This window comes from Hypanus sabinus, unplaced genomic scaffold, assembly GCF_030144855.1.
Source record: "Hypanus sabinus isolate sHypSab1 unplaced genomic scaffold, sHypSab1.hap1 scaffold_1322, whole genome shotgun sequence".
Lineage (NCBI taxonomy): Eukaryota > Metazoa > Chordata > Chondrichthyes > Myliobatiformes > Dasyatidae > Hypanus > Hypanus sabinus.
Genome location: NW_026779392.1, coordinates 48,173 through 65,520, shown reverse-complemented (window position 1 = coordinate 65,520; position 17,348 = coordinate 48,173). Strand labels below are relative to the sequence as shown.

The following is a 17,348-nucleotide window of genomic DNA, read 5'->3' as shown; positions in this document are numbered from 1 at the left end:
GAGAGAGACTGGAAAAGCTGATCGCTTCAGTTAGTTGCAGCTGAGGCTTTGAACTCTCCTATAAGAGTGGGTTGATCATCGGTTCACGGAACCACAACGAATGTGTGTGGCTGTCACTTCGTATAATCCATAGGAGTGGATTGTGGAATATCTTGTATTAACCCTTGCCTGGGTATGTTGTGTGGTAACCCCTGGAAGACGGTATTCCTCTGACAGGTCACTTTCGCTGATAACTCGTATGTGGACGGATTCAACGGATAAGAACTTCGTCGACGGTTATTTTGAAGTAAGGGCCTTTTCTCCACATTTCACTCCGGATCACAAATATCTCTCTCCCATCATTTATTCCGTGGATTACTGAACTTTCCTTCTTTACCATCTCAAGACTCTAAGCTTTGTTTCCTCAGGATCAATAGTCTGGGGAATTATATTTACACATATATCCACTGAACACTGTTAACTTTCGTTAAGTTACTATGTTATAAGTAAATACTAATAAACAGAGTGTTTTAACCATCAAAACCAGACTCCAGTGTGAAATCTATTGCTGCTGGTTCGTTTCTAAAACGTCACAGTTCGTAACACAGCTTTATAAAACTAGTTAGACCACATCTGGAGTGTTTCATATAGTTCTGGTCGCCCCCATTCTCGGAAGGATGTCGGGGCTTTGGAGAGGACGGGGAAGAGTTTTACCAGGACACTGCCTGGATTAGAGGGCATGAGCTATAACGAGAGATTGGACGAACACAAAGTACACTGCTGATGCTGTGGTCAAATCAACACGTACACACACGCTGGAAGAACTCAGCACTGACGAAGGGTCTCGGCCCGAAACGTTGACGGCTCGTTTCGACGGATGCAGCCCGACCTGGTTGGACAAACTTGTGTTGTTTTCTCCAGAGCGGCGCAGGCTGGGGTGAGACTTGATGGACGTTTATAAGATTACGAGAGGAATAGACAGAGTGGACAGATGATAGATTTTTCCTGGGGGTTGAAATGTCTAACACATTTAAGGTGAGCGTAGATGTGAGCAGCAAGTTTGCTTCTTTCCACAGAGTAGCGGGTAACTGGATCTCTCTGGGGTGGGAGACCAAAACCGGTCACGTGATGCAGTTTACCCCCTCCCCCCCAATTAAACCGTAGGTGGGCAACATCGCGCTGCCTTTTCTGTGGCCCCGCCCTCCTGATGACGTACACACTTCGCGCATGCTCACTGTCTCCGGGTGTGCGGTGTATTCCTTAACGCTCGGTGCTGAAGTCTGCGGGATCGAGAAAGGCTTCTCGTCTCGTATATCCGGGAGCCGGGGCTCTGGATTACTGTCTCCGGGCTGAAGATATCACTTTCCTATTGGTGAGTACTGAGACCGATCCCGAGCAGGGAGGTCCGATGTTGTCCGTCAGCCCCGAACTGAGGGCCAGTTACTCATTTATTTTCCAGTTATATGGGCTCGGCAAAAATATGTCGACTTCACTTAATCTGCATTGAACGATTCAAACCAGGAGCCCAGGCTGTCTATTTCCACAGAGTTGAAATGGGAGACCAACCAACAGGTCACGTGAGGCTGCGTGCCGCAGATCCGCCCCGCCCTCCGCTTTGTGACGGAGGATCACGTGGCGTGTTGGTAACAAGGTTAACATGAATAATATCAGGAACGATCGGCTTCATGTATGAGGAGCATTTGATGTCTCCGGACCTGTGCTCGATGGAGTTCAGAGGGACGGTGGGGGTTGTGAGGGCGATGTATGATTAAGTAAACATAACGAATGCCAAAAAGCCTGGATACAGTGTACATAGAGAGGATGTTTCCATTAGACGGAGAGTCTGTAATCTGACAGCACCGTCACAGAATAAAAATGCTTCCTGTTAAAATTCAGTTGAGAAAAATCTTTTGGCCAAAAGGTGTCTGAAGTGTGGAATTTGTGAAGTTTGGTAGAGGCTGCCGTTTGGGTATATTTATGAGGGAGATTAATACATTAAAGATTGTTAAGTAGCTACAGGGTTACAGGAGGAAGGCAAGAATATGGTGTTGGAATAAAAATCAACCATAGTTGAATGATGGGGCAGATCAGAAGGATTGAATCATCTGAATCTGTTCCTTCTGCCTGACCATGACTGAATGATGGCTCCTTCTGATCCCATATCGTTTTGTGACGTGTGTGGGACAATAAAAGATTGCTCACTGAGATCATTACTGTATATTTGCCTTCAATATTTAAATTTCAGTGAGTTTTGTTCTTAATAACATGAATCGGAAATGTTTGGTTCTCTTTGTTATTGTTAATATGCTTCATTATCTTTCAATTTAAAGTTAGACCTGCAGTGAGAGATTTATTGGAAGAAAAACCCCATCTGGAGGAAAACTACGACTGATGACGAGGGAGCAGCAACAAGTGAACCAACCCGAGGACTGGGAGCATCAATCAGAGAGAACCCAACTGACTCGGAGATTCCAGTGATTCAGTCAGGAGAAATTTTGGTGAGTCTTACTTCCTGTTCTTTAGACATTTCATATCTGTACAGTGGAAGGTAGCAAATAGCTGGAGTGAGACTGAACATGTCCAGAAGTACCAGTTATGCCTCCATCAGACCCAGTTGCAATCACTCCAGGTCTGGTAATGTGCATCCAGCAACCCTTTGAAACCACTCCCATTATGTGGAAGTCGAATCTGGATAAAGTCACTGAGAGACTGTATAAGTACAAACTCTTTATTCCAAGCATCGGGCTTACTCAGTTAGTTGCTCAAACAGGAACAGTTGATGACTGTTCCCGCCCAATCCACTAACTGACTAACAATTCCCCTTACACCACTGATATATCCGTCCAGATACCCTCCACACAAGACATGCTGGAGCCAAAGTTATTTACTACTTGACAAGCTGGAGCCCCTAAAGACAGAGTACAAAACAGTCATAATGGCTTACACACACACAGAACAGACTGAAGCTGTACTATCTCTAGATGTGAATGTGCAAAGAGATAAGCATCCTGAAACCCTAGCTAGCTACCCTCAAGAAGAAATATGGCTCAGCATGGCTTAGCACATCTGTTGATTATCAGCAGTTTCTTTCAGAAAAACAGGCTGCTATTTTTTAACAAAGTGTTAACCCTTTTACGCATTTTATCATTCCCTCCTTTTGATCATTACATGATCAACAAAGCAGTAATTTTTTTGCAGGGAAAGCAAATGAGTACAACATTGACTTATCAGTAGGAAAAAAACAGTGTACAACAGTATTTATAACAATGATATGGACAACTATTAGGTCATAATGCAATATCCTGTTCCATGTATTACTGAACATACCTTCAAAGACCACCACTTCGATCCTTCAGTGAACCGATGTAAATCATGCCCTGCTTTCTATCTAGTAGCTATCAATCACCTTGGCAGTGTGCTTGGAGAGGGATGTAATGTTAGTAGATTCATCAGGGATATAGGTGCAGCATTCTGTGTCAATAATAGCACAGGTGCCCCCTTTCTCAGCTGGGATAAAGTCTACAATTTTGTAGGACTGTTTGCCAGATTGCAATCATTTCGGTGGATATTTCTGTTACTTGGGACTGTGTTTATGTCAGGGCCCCTGCAGTGTTGTGGCCAGCTCCTCAAGTGCTGTAGGTAAATTGATGGTCTCTCGTGAATTCCTGGCTACTCCATAGGCGAGAAAAGCGATCATCCAAAAGCACTCAATCTGTTATTCCTCTCTGCTGCTGGGCAGCTGCAACTAAGACCAGGATTCATGTTTCCCAGTGTAGGAAGTTCCATTTGATGGGAACTTGAGATACCATCCCTCAAAACACTGACAGCCACTGTCATCTCTGACTGGACCGCAGTTCCTCACCTCACTTCCCCGGGTGTTATTTGAGAAATCCCAGGCTCAGAGTTCCTCAATCTGATTGAGCAGGATTACTGACATTAGAACCATAGTTTTACCATGCTGTGGAATTGCAGCACAAACGCAGCAGGCCCCTAGTTCTACCTGTTTGGCAGAGGTGTGACAGAGAGACAGAAAGGTGTTAACATGGGGGCCCACGGATATTGTTTGAGCAATAAGGCAAAACACAAAGACCACTATCAACGAATACATTTTCCTTAAGTCCGAGAGAGCCCTTCTCCTCAGTTCCTTCTGTAACACATTTTCAGTCTGTTCAATGTATCCATCGAGATTGCCCCTTCGGTTTCACAGCCGTGGGAGTGGTCAGTAACACCTGATATGGTCCTGTCCACTGAGGTCAGAGTTTTCCTCAATCACAGTTCTTGATTAGGACAAAATTCCCAGGTTCTATGGTGGGATAGTCACTCCTCTCTGTGGGGTAGTTCTCTTCCTTGTAAGCCTGTCATACCTGTGAATGTAATGCTTGGAAAATTTTGGTTAGTTGGCATACATATTTCCCAATCTCTTCCCTTCAGATATGCATATCCAATTTTGCTGGTAGACTTTCTGGGAGCAATGGTACACAAGGCCTTAGTTCCCAGGGTGTCTTCATGGGCCATCCGGAAATGATTTCAGCTGGTGACAACCCTGTTTTCCCCTGTGGGGTAACCCTCATGTGGAATCAGGCTAATGGTAGGACCTTCAACCAAGTGAGTCCAGTCTCCGCTGTTAGTCTGGCCAGTTTACTCTTCAGAGTGCCATTGGCTCTTTCCACTCAGCCAGCAGCCCGTGGGTGGTGTACACCGTGGAATTGTTGCTTGATAGCTAGTTCGTTTGGTACCCCTTTGTATACTTTCACCACAAAGTGTGGGCCATTGTGAGAGCTCAGCATCTCTGGCAGGCCATACTTGGGAATTATTTCCCATAATAATAACTTCACAACAGACATAGCATTATTATTGGTAGTTGGAATAGCTTCAATGCATCTACTAAACACATCTATAATATCTAAGCAGTATCTATAGCAATGTACTCTAGGCAATTCAATCAAATCAACTTGTAGACATGAGAAAGGTCCACCTGGCAAGGGAATCGTACCCGGTGTGCAGGGTACAGATTACCAACCATTCCCTCCTTTCCCAGGTGTGTATAATTATGTATATGATCGACCAATATTGGTAAAAACTGTGTAGGAACACAAACCTGTCCCGCTGGAGTAATCCAAATAGCTAGGTTGGGTTCTTTCTAGCACCCCATCTGGGAACACAATTTGCGCTGCTGCTCAGAGATGTCCCCATGAAAAGTATGTACCTCCCACATGTCTGGCAAACGTGTTCTGCTTAAGTCACAGAGGGTTGCCTGATGGGAACCCGAGGAGACTACAACTACTAGGATTGTGCCGCACTTTTCGCTGTCTCTTCCGCTAAAGCATTGCATTTAGTGACCTAGTCAGACATGCAGGTGTGGGCCGCTCATTTAATAACAGCCAAAGCTCGAGGTAGCTGTAGAGCGGTGTGTAAGTTGTTTACAAAGGTGGCATTACTAATGGGGTGGCCAGAGGAAGACAGGTATCCCCATGTTCCTAGAGAGCCCCGTAGTCATGTACAATTCCAAATGCATAACGGGAATCTGTGTAAACGTTCCCACTTTAGTCTGTTGCTGGGATACAGGCACGAGTCAGAGCAAACAGCTCAGCCTTCTGGGCGGAGACAGCTGCTTCAAAAGAGGCCTGTTCAGTTACTTCACTGTCCGTCACTATTGCATATTCAGAATATCGTTTTGCTGATGGATCCACAAAATAGCTTCCATCCTCAAGAAAAGTTACCTCGGGCTAGAGGGGGTATTGCAGAATGGATGGGAGAGTCTGTCCTCCGTTCATGGTGATCTGGATGGGGGGCAGATGGTGCAGTCAACTTCATTTTGACTGAAATTGAGCAGAGATTGTGTGCAATGTCTTCGGTTCAGTCAATATTAAAAGAGAGTCTTACCAGATGTCCTGTCTTCACCTCAAAGTCCTTCCAGTATCGGAGTTGGCCCAAGTCTTGCCAGTCTCCCTCGCTGCTGGAGGCTTGTTTCCTCAGGGTGAAGGCAAGGAACTCTGGGCTCTTTGACTTGAACCCAGGGCAAACCCTAACGATGGTATGGGGAGCCACCAGTCCTGTCTGTCACAAAAGGAAATCCGGAACTTCGGCCAGTAATGTGCTGCCCTCTTTTCCTTAATCCTGTCCAATCACCATGACTGGGAACTTCCCTCGCTCGAGGGGTGCATAATATTGGCTTTCCTCAATGAGCACCCCGTAGGGTCATAGCACAGAATCACATGAGGGTCGGCCGCTGACGGAAGGGGTTCAAACGTGGTGGAGTCCAGATTAAGTGCCCACTAGTGGGGATTCGGAAACTGGAGAAGCTGTCGGTTGGTCACTAGTCCCAGGGTGATGTCCTTATCTGTGTCTCCACTCCTCCTGTCCTCCACAATCAGCTCCTTTGTTTTTGTGATAATGAGGGAGAGTTTGTTTTCTTGATACCAGTCAGATATTGTTCAGACCTCAGACAGAGTCAGCAATCAAATGGTTGAGTATGGTGCGATGAATGTGCTGAGCTGTGTATATCACAATGCAAGAAGCCTCGTAGGAAAGCCAGATGAGCTCAGGACAGGGAATTATGATATTGTGGCCATTATAGGGGCTTGGTTGCACCCAACAGTCTGAGGGATTTAGAGGAACAAATTTGCAGAGCGGTCACAGACCATGCCAAGAAACAAAGGTTGAGATTGTAAGCAATTTTAACTTTCCATATATTGACTGGGACTCCCATACTGTAAAAGGACTAGATGGGGTAAAGTTTGTCAAATGTGCCCTTAATTGGTATGTAAAATTCCCGATGTAGAAGTGTGCAATAAGCTGTTAGGCAATGACCAGGGCTGGTGACAGAAATTAGTGATCATAATGCCATGAAATTCAAAATAAAGATGAAAAAAGAGAGGTCTGGACCATGGGTTGAGATTCTAAATTGGAGAGAGGTCAATTTTGATGGCATCAGAAAGGATCTGACAAGTGTGGATTGGGACATGCTGTTTTCTGACAAATGAGTAGTTTGTAAGTGGGAGGCCTTCAGAAGTGAAATTTTGAGGGTGTAGAGACTTTATGTGCCTAACAATGTAACAGTTGAAACGTAACTGGTGCAGGGAATCTTGGCTTTCTGGCTATATTGAAGCCCCAGATATTTCGTTCCTTTAAATGCCTCAGACTTTGGGTGCTACCAAGACTCATTAATCATCATCCATGCCCTGAGCACATCTGAACATTTTCATCGTCTTCTGTTGGTTTCTAGCTTCCCAATAGCTTTTGCTCTTTTGTTTGCCCTCTCTTTGGCTTTTATGTTGGCTTTAGCTTCTCAATTCAACTATGGTTGTGTCCTCCTGGTTTCCAATGTTTTCACTTCCTTGGGATATGTCGATCACTCAGCTCCTGAATTGCTCCCAGAATTCCAGCTATTGCTGCTCCGTTGTCACTCCAACCTTGTCCAGCTTCTCTGTCGTAGAATAACGGAGACGTTCAAAATGGAAACAGGCCATTTGGCCCATCTAGTCAATGCCAAAAAAACATTTAAGCTGTCTATTGCAACTAACTGCACCGAGACCATCGCCCTCCATACACCTACCATCCAGGCTTCCATCAAAACCTCTTTGAAATGGTGAAACCGAGCTCGTATTCACCACTTGTGCTGACATGTCATTGCACACTCTCACGACCATTTCAGTAAAGAGCTTTTCCATATGTTCCCATTAAATTTTCACCTTTCCCACTTACCCATGACCTCTGGTTGTCGTCCCACCCAACCTCAGTGGAAAAAGCTGCTTGCATTTACCCTATCTATACCCTCATAATCTTGTATACTTCTGACAATTTCCCAAAGCTATGTACAATGTCCTTGTTTATGTTTAGAGCCTTTTTTACGTGTATAGGATGATGAGGGGCATTGATCATGTGGATAGGTAGAGGTTTATTCCCAGGGCTGAAATGGCTAACACGAAGGGGCATAGTTTTATGGTGCTTAGAAATAGATACCGAAAGGATGTCAGGGGTAAGATTTTTACCCAGAGAGTGGTGGGTGCGTGGAATGCACTGCAGGCTATTTGTGTGAGAGTATTTCAGTTACTGCGGGGCCAGGAGCCCGTGCTGCTCAGTGGGAAGAGGGAGCAATACCAATGGCGAGAGTCAAACTGAGCCAGGTCACAGATTGGAGTTGGGAGAGATGCCCCATTCTTATAGAGACAGGAAGAGCATCAGAGAGTTTGATGGTCATTCCAGGTACCAGCACTGTGCCCAGTTAGAAGATGATTTCTCTCTCCAACTTGGGTTGAACTTCACTGTAAGAGTGTGTTGCCAGATCACACCTTGACAACTCAAGTGATCTCATATGAAAAGTTGCCCCACACACATTGATGGATTTTGTAAATCTTTTTACAGGCTAAAAACAAGGAATTTATCTACGGGAATTTCGAACACAACATGCCAATTTTGCTGTCTCTGTCCAGATATTTAAGAAGTGGAGCAAGGGATTCACTCGATCATCCTTCCTGCTCAGGCTGTGGGGAGGGATTCACTTGGTCATCTGACCGACTGGCAAAGCGGAAATTTTACACGGGGAGAGGCCGTTCATTTGCTCAGACTGTGAGAATGGATTCAGTGGGTCTTCTCAACTGAATGTACATCAGCAAGTTCACACTGGACAAGGCCATTCACCTGTTCTGTGAGTGAGAAGGGATTCAGTCGTCTTCCCACCTGTGGACACACCAATCAGTTCACACTGGGCAGAGGCTGGTCATCTGCTGAATTTGTGGGGAAGGATTCACTCGGTCATCTGACTTCATGGATCACCAGCGAGTTCACACTGAGGAGCGGCCATTCACCTGCTCAGACTGTGGGAAGGGATTCACTTCGTCATCTCAACTGAAGGTACATCAGCGAGTTCACACTGGGGAGAGGCCGTTCAACTGCTCAGACTGTGGAAAGGGATTCACACAGTTAGCTAACCTACAAGCACACCAGTCAGTTCACACTGGGGAGAGACTGTTCTCTTGCTTAGACTGTGGGAAGGGATTCAATTCATCATCTAAACTGAAAGTACATCAGCAAGTTCACACTGGGGAGAGGCCATTCACCTGCTCAGACTGTGGGAAGGGATTCACACAGTTAGCTAACCTACAAGCACACCAGTCAATTCACACTGGAGAGTGGCCGTTCAAATGCTTAGAATGTGGGAAGGGGTTCATTCGGTCATCTCAACTGAAGGTACATCAGTCAGTTCACTCTGGAGAGAGGCCATTCACCTGCTCAAACTGTGGGAAGGGATTCACTTTGTCATCTCAACTGAAGGTACATCAGCGAGTTCACACTGGGGAGAGGCCGTTCACCTGCTCAGACTGTGGGAAGGGATTCACACAGTTATCTGGCCTGCAAGCACACCAGTCAGTTCACACTGGCGAGAGGCCGTTCAACTGCTCAGACTGTGGTAAGGGATTCACACAGTTATCTAGCCTGCAAGCGCACCATTCAGTTCACACTGGCGAGAGGCCATTCACCTGCTCAGTCTGTGGGAAGGGATTCACTCTATCATCTTGCCTACTGACACACCAGTCAGTTCACACTGGAGAGTGGCCATTCACCTGCTCACACTGTGGGAAGGGATTCACTCGGTCATCTCAACTGAAGGTACATCAGCGAGTTCACACTGGGGAGAGGCCATTCACCTGCTTGGACTGTGGAAAGGGATTCACTTCGTCATCTCAACTGAAAGTCCATCAGCGAGTTCACACTGGGGAGAGGCCGTTCACTTGCTCAGACTGTGGGAAGGGATTCACTCAGTTAGCTACTCTACAAGCACACCATTTAGTTCACACTGGGGAGAGGCCATTCAACTGCTCAGACTGTGGGAAGGGATTCACTCGGTCATCTCAATTGAAGGTACATCAGCGAGTACACACTGGGGAGAGGCCATTCACCTGCTCAGACTGTGGGAAGGGATTCACACAGTTAGCTGGCCTACAAGCACACCAGTCAGTTCACACTGAGGAGAGGCCGTTCACCTGCATATTCTGTGGGAAGGGATTCACTCAATCATCTCAATTGAAGGTACATGAGCGAATTCACACAGGTGAGAGGCCATTCACCTGCTCAGACTGTGGGAAGGGATTCACTCGGTCATCTCGCCTACTGACACACCAGTCAGTTCACACTGGAGAGAGACCGTTAACCTCCTGTTAATGTGGGAATGTATTCACTCAGTCATCTATCCTTATGTAACTCTTACTCCAGCTAGTAGCTTAATATAGGGGGTGATAGCCCCCTAGCTCGGCCAAATGTGTGTGGATGCTGCGCCGCGTCCCCTGTTACAAATCAATACCCCAAAATAACAAACAGTACACAAGATGTGATTCATAATTCTTACTTTGACTAAAGGGTTAGTAAAGTAAAAAAAAAGGGCCCACTCTCCCCATTTGTGGCTTCTCATCTCTCCACAGCAAAAGCCCATGAAATTCTCTCATTCAGACTCACAAGAAAGAACATTTCTGTCATTGGATAGCCCAGCACTCCAAAACCCTGTTATCTCTAGTTGTATCCTAAACATTGCTGCTGCAGAGAAACCACTACCTCAGCAGTGAAACATTACAGAGAGGTCATTACATTAGCAGTGAAACCTTACAGTGTGTTACACTTACAACACACTACCAGGTTCACACAGGGGAGAAAGTTTCAATAAGCTTCATGCTGGATATTTGTCCATCACCATTGCTGAATGCTATTTTGAGAGTGATTTTAAGTGTTGAACTCTGCAATTATTGCTGCTGCTCACCACACCCAGTTCTGCACCCTGGTCACTGGGCATGGGAGGAGTTTCTTCTGCTGCATATTCACCTTTAATGGGACTAGATCTGTGACAAATGAATCAGTTCTATCTTAAGCACTGTCTCTGTTACTTAGTGAATTTATAACACATCTAGTGTACAGTAGAGAGTCAACTCAGGCCGGCTGAACCCTGCCAGTGATTCTGTTCCACAACAGATCTTTCAAATCCTCCCCTGTTGTTCACCTCTCACTCTCCCTGGGATGAGGTCCAAATAGTCATCACTCTGTGGGTGAATATGTTTCCCTTGAATTTCTTGCAGACTGAAGAAGTCGAGCTGACTGCACATCTGTCTGAGATGTTCTTTGCCCCTCTAATCTCTGGGCTGAGGAAGAATGACATTGGGAGTTAACCTCCTTAATCATGACTCATGTCCACATTATGGGTCACTTTCCCCACTTCTAAAATGTTGTTAGCGAACACCACTGTCCTCTAAAGACTGAAAGCAGAGTGGGAAGTCATCAATTGGATTTTCAATGAAGCTGGGTCAGAAACCAGAGGGAGGTCTGCACGGAGCAGAATTTGGGGCCCTGGACGATGTTCGGGGTAAGAACGTATGATGAGGAGAGGGGATTCAGCAACAGGGCATGTCAACGAATGACATTTGGAAGCAGATTGACAGAGAAAGTAATTAGGTTATCTGACTGACGACACAAACACTACTGGTTCCACTGGTTGAGGAACATGTGTGTTAGGAATGGTTTTATCTATTGGGGAAGTTATTCCTGCTTGTTTATCCTGTAATATTATAACCAGATGGATTGACCTATCTGAAATAATGTATTGATGATCATATAATTTGCAAGATTTTGGCTCTAAAACTGGATCAGGCTTGAATTTATGGTGTTTTCATGAGGTGATGGAGGGCATTCATGAGTTTGTATTTTAAAGCAAGATTTTGGTGAAAGATATTTGCCACTTGATTGTACCTGCGTAAGTAATCAGATTGAGTTAAACTGCTGCAGGATCCTAGAATGTGTTGGACTGTGTCTGGTTTCTCTTGGCCTTTTCTGCACTTACTGCTTTGTTTGTTTGTATTTCATGAAGTTTCGATTTGTTTTACTTTTGTTACCCACCTCGTCCTGTATTTCCGCAAGGAACTCCTCTGTTTCTGGGAAGAAGTCTCCAACTCTCAGTCAGGTGCTCGATGCTTCCTTGTCACCACCTCGTCTGCTCAGATCATTGGGATGTCTCCCATGGAGGGTCATACACATTTCACTGGTTAATGTTTTCATCCAGAGTGATGATTTATTTTTCTGAGCCAGCTTGTCATTTAAGTTTTATGGTCTGTATTTCTTATCATAATTGCATATACACGCATGGAGTCAGTTCAGTTCCTCCGCCATATCCTTATCTCCATTTACAATTTCTCCAACATCATTTTCTTTCGGTCCTATATCTACCTCACCTGTTTTTTACTCCTTATATACTTGAAAAAGATTTTAGTATCCTTTTTGATATTATTTGCTATCTTTCTTTCATAGTTCTTCTTTTCTCTATTAATGACCATACTTTTCTTTCGCAAGTTTTTAAAAAAACTTCCCAGTCCTCTGTCTTCACACTAAGTTTTGCTTCCTTGTATGCCCTCTGCTTTGCTTTTACTTTGGCTTTGACTTCTCTTGTCAGCCACGGTTACATCCTTTATCCATTCGAAAACTTAGTTTTCTTTGGAATATATCTGTCTTGCACTTTCCTCACTTCTCGCATAAACTCCAGCCACTGCTGCTCTGCTGTCCTCCCTGCTAGTGTCCCTTTCCAGTCAACCTTGGCCAGTTCCTCTCTCATGCTACTGTAATTTCCTTTACTCCACTGAAATACTGACACATCTGATTTTGGCTTCTCTTTCTCAAATTTCACAGTGTACTCAATCATGTTGTCATCACTAAGGGTTCCTTCACTTCCATCTCTCTAATTACCTCTGTTTCATCACACAATACCCAATCCAGTACAGCTGATCCTCTAGTGGGCTCAACAACAAGCTGTTCTCAAAAGCCATCTCATAGACATTCTAGAAATTCTCTCTCTTGAGATCCAGTGCAGAACTGATTTTCCCAATCCACTCTTCCAGTAGCGATCTGATTTTCCCAATGATTTTCCTTGCTTTTGACCCCCTGTCAAAAGTTCTGCTAATGTGAATAGATCAGCGAGTAAAAGACGACCTGATTTACAAAAGGCATAAAGTTAGAGATGACACATTTCTTTAATATTTAAGCAAGATTACATTTTTATTTCAATCTATTACAGTTTCAAAATAACAAAAAAAGGAAAAGGGCCAGAAGGAAATGTTTGGGCGCCCTACATTTTCAGTAGCACCCCTTTTGGCAAGTATCACAGCTTGCAGACACTTTTTTTAGCCAGCCAAGAGTCTTTCAATTCTTGTTTGGGCAAATTTCTGGGTTCAGACATTAGTAGCAATGTACTAACTGTGGAAATTACAAATCACAATATTATTAGAATCACAGAGCCAAGCTGCAATGAATCAGGCCTATCAGCCCTTCTAGTCAATGCTGACCTGTTTTTGTTGTTACTGCCCATTTCCAGCTACCTGCATCAGAGCCTCCATACACCTCCCACCCACGTCCTCACCCAAATCCGTCTTTAGTTTCTAAATCAAACCCACATCCTCCACTTCCACTGGCAGCTCATTCCACACTCTCACCAACCTCTTCACCAAAGTGAAGAATTCCACTTCAGATTCCCTGAAAATAATTCACATTCACACGGAACTTATGTGAAATGTCAGGATGAGAGGGTGGACGGGGCAGAGAGGGAAGACAGTAAAGGGAAGGGTGGTTGAGTGTGGAGAGGGAAACAGAGCGGAGTGTTTATACTTAATATTTTTTGAGAAAAATTAATTGTTTTAACTTGCTGCAAACCTACTCTCCATATCCTGTATATTCTTAACCAGATTACTGATCCAGATGACAAGTAGCAATGGTTGATGTTCAAAGTAAATTTTATTATCAGAGTACTTAACTTTTATATAGTCAGATACCACATAAAACCCTGAGATAGTTTTTCCTACAAGAATACTTAGCAAATCTTTAGAATAGTAACATGATCAATGAAAGATCAAGTAGAGCACAGAATTCAACCAACTATGCAAATGCAAATATAATTAAATATCAATGAATAATGAGAGCAATGGGGTGTAACCCTGGGGAACCTCACTGGGTTCGGGCCTCGAGTCCAATAAACAGCCTCCCACCATCACTCTCTGCTTCCTACCATCAAGACATCTGTGCATCCAGTTAACCAGCTCTCCCTGGACCCCGTGTGATCTAACTTTCGACAGCAACTTACCATGCTGAACCGTATGAAAGAACTCACTGATGCCCATATCGGCCACGATCCTGGGACAGAGATGTCACAGATCAGAGGGCATGGATTTATGCAGAGGATGAAGAGGTTTAGAGGGATCGGAGGAGGAGATTTCTCACTCAGAGGGCAGCTGAAATCTGGAACTCACTGCCCGAGGTTGTGGTGGAGGCAGGTCCCTTCACAACATTTACGAAGAGGATGAGCATTGAAACTGCCGAGGTACAGTCGGCTGTGAACCAAGTGCTGATAAATGGGACCAGTGTAGACAGTGAGTGGATGGTCAGAACAGGTATGGCCGGCCAAAGGCCTGTTTCTGATCTGTGTGATCCGCCACTCCGGACATGGTAAATTATTGATTTCAAAACTCCACACCCCTCTCCAACCTGAAATAATCCAGACTGAACCCCTTTGTCACCATTGGAAGTATCTGTTTCTGTCAAGGTAGCATTCAGATTGGTCACTTCTGCTAAATAACTGGCAATTGATGAAGTTCCTGTGTCTTCCATTAATGTTGCTGCCTTACAGCAAAACTAACCTTCTCACAGTGTCACAATCAGTGATTAAATCCCGCACCAAACACTGTGCTTTCAACCCTGCACTTGAACCATTTCACTGAGGTTCTGTAGACACAATCCCTGCCCTCTGCATATGTGATCACATCTCCCCTGCTTCTGACATTTCAAATACCCTCAGAATGGTTTTCTGATTCAGTCTGAAGGTTATGGTACATTCAGCTCATCGTCAGACCTGACAAACCATGTCTTCCCACAGCTGGTTCCACCTGTTGGTGTGTCCTCTTTCCTCCACCTCCAGGGAAGCTGCATCTCCACACAAACTCCTCACTTGAGACGACTGTCTATACCCGTGACAAAGGAAATAACATCTCTGTCACTCTATTCCAGCTGCTACCACCATAAAAGCATAAAAGCCAGGACCAACAGGCTCTGGGACAGCTTCTTTCACCAGGCCATCAGACTGATGAACTGACGCTGACTTGAATGTACTCTATATTACATTGTCTGTTTTAATTATTATAAACTCTTATAAATTACTATGATTGCACTTTGCACATTTAGATGGAGACATACTCCTCATGAATGTATGAAATAAAGTCAATTCAATTCAATTCCTGATTCTGTGCCTGACCTGCTCGCCTCTGGGTATCCTCCGTCAACAAGCTTCTTCCTCAGTCACCTTCTGTGAGTTCACACAAACAAAAAATAAATAAATAAAATGATCTATTAGACAGCTCCTGTACCCCTTTACCCCTGAACATGTTCTTCTGTTAAAACTCTGTCCTGAGCCCCTTACTGATTCCCTTTCCCTTTCAGACTCCCGATATGCCAGCATATCAGAATTCACTGTAAGGACATTTATACCTCACAGGAGGATGTAGAAACCCGTGTCACTGACACACCCTCCCCCTTCCCAATCTGCACTCGCAGCCCATGACGGAGACAGCTGTCCTGGACTCTGGGGCTCTGTAACACACAATCTTGTAACTCATAATCTTGTGAACAGCAAGCTTAGACAGTCATTAATATGAAGAGAGAGTTGTTTCCTGAAAGGACACGCGAGCTAAGCTGTCTGATCCAGTTCACCAGATCATCCCTCGTTTACAACTTAGTTTGTCTTGGTACCCTCCTCCCTCTATCACGGAATGTCCAATCATCCCACTTTCTCGCAACAGAACCCAACACGCTTACAACCCCACTCCCACGCTCCACTGATAACCTCTACCCACACACACGGACAGATCCCCTTCACCCCTTGGAGAACCACAAGGAATTGATCCCACAGCCCGGGCTCGGTCGCAAAGTTAAAACCGGGGCTGAGGAGTGCCTGGAGTCCACAGCCACCCGACAGAGCTTGGGCCAGGCCCTTTCTCACTGCTACCGGCCCCCGATTTACACAAACCCGACATCGGCCCCGGCTCACCGCCGCTCGGAGTTGCGAGGCTTAGTGTCGGCAGCGCGCCTGCGCGTCTCCCTCTGCTCAAGACACTGGCCGGTGGTCCCCACAGCGCCACCACTGGCCGGAGCCGGAGGGACAGTGCAGAGAGCTCGGCCGTTCGGCTGTTTCACGGGGACACGCCGAACTCCCCATCAACTCCATCCAGCTGGAATGTAATGACCAACAAATATAATTCCTGTCAGCGATTAGCCGTCTGAGTGATTCGATGACTTTTAGAGGAAGGGGTATCCATGGTCCACATTGTCAGGCTGTCAGTTTACCAGGATACAAAGACGCTGCCTGAGGAACTTAGTGGGTCGGGCAGCATCTGTGGAGGGAAATGGACCGTCAACATTTCGGGCCGAGACCCTCCCTCTGGACTGAGAGTAGACGGGAAATAGTCAGAGAAAAGAGGAGAGGGGTGGGGATGAGGCAAGAGCCGGGGAGTGAGAGGTGGATCCAGGTGAGGGGGGAGGTGGGATGGTGGAAATAGTGACAAGGGTGGGAAGTAAGTGGTTGGACCAACACGGTGCTGCAGAAGATGGAAATTAATTCCACAGAGGATGAACAGAGAGGTTAGAGAGTATTTGTTATAAAGCGTGCAATGAAGCTGCACCAGACTAATCCCTGGAGTGGTGGGGTCATCATATGAAGAACGATCAAATGTGATAACCCTTTCATTTAGAGAAGCGAGGACTGAAAGGTGAACACATTGAAATGCACAACATCATTACCGGTTGAACCAGGGATCCCAGTCTCTGAAACAGGGATGGACTGTCCGGGACTGAGATGAGGGGAAATGTCTCCACTCTGAGGGTGGTGAATGTTTGTAAATCCGCACCACAGAGGGTGGTGAAGACTCAGTGATCGTCCTCACATAAAACAGAGAAAAGCAGATGTGTGGAGACCGAGGGGAATCGAGGAAAAGAGGATCGGGCAGAAGTTTGTGGCTAAGAAGGAGAGCAGCCGCCATTTTGTTGATGGTTAGAAGGGCTGAATGGCCTCCTGCTGCTGTTTCTCACTTAATGATTCAGTGTTCCTGATCAGTGAGGCCGGAGGAATGTGAATAGAAATTAGTGTTTACTGACATAGACTGATTTAAATGAAACCTGCACACTTCCGGTTTGGGTCTGAGTTCAGTTTCTGACTGGGATGGGAATCGAAACTCTAACTCTGAGCGCTCTGTGACTTGGGGCTGGAGGGAACGGGACCGGGGAAGATATGGTGGGAAAAACTAAATACGTATCTGGTTTAAATTTGGAAATAATATAGGGAAATAATAAAATAATGTGGA

At 45.4% G+C, this 17,348-nt stretch overlaps 1 protein-coding gene across 3 annotated transcripts; it reads left to right on the top strand.

The window, feature by feature from the left end:
- The first annotated feature begins 1,223 nt into the window (after positions 1 to 1,223).
- LOC132386821 (zinc finger protein 226-like) lies at positions 1,224 to 10,181 on the top strand. Of its 3 annotated transcripts, none has more exons than XR_009509679.1 (2): positions 1,224 to 1,351; positions 2,310 to 2,348. XR_009509679.1 is itself a non-coding variant. In XM_059959156.1 (2 exons), the coding sequence occupies exon 2, from the start codon at positions 8,746 to 8,748 to the stop codon at positions 10,138 to 10,140; it is 1,395 nt and encodes a 464-aa protein (XP_059815139.1). In that variant the 5' UTR covers positions 1,224 to 1,351; positions 8,344 to 8,745; the 3' UTR covers positions 10,141 to 10,181. The 3 variants fall into 3 exon arrangements, 2 of the variants coding, with proteins under 2 accessions (XP_059815139.1, XP_059815138.1); XM_059959156.1 differs by lacking the exon at positions 2,310 to 2,348 and adding an exon at positions 8,344 to 10,181; XM_059959155.1 differs by lacking the exons at positions 1,224 to 1,351; positions 2,310 to 2,348 and adding exons at positions 2,365 to 2,477; positions 8,344 to 10,181.
- The last annotated feature ends 7,167 nt before the right edge of the window (positions 10,182 to 17,348 follow it).

Excerpts from the sequence above, each read along its gene's own strand:
- LOC132386821 (XM_059959156.1), top strand. The coding sequence starts at position 8,746 with ATGGATCACCAGCGAGTTCACACTGAGGAGCGGCCATTCACCTGCTCA.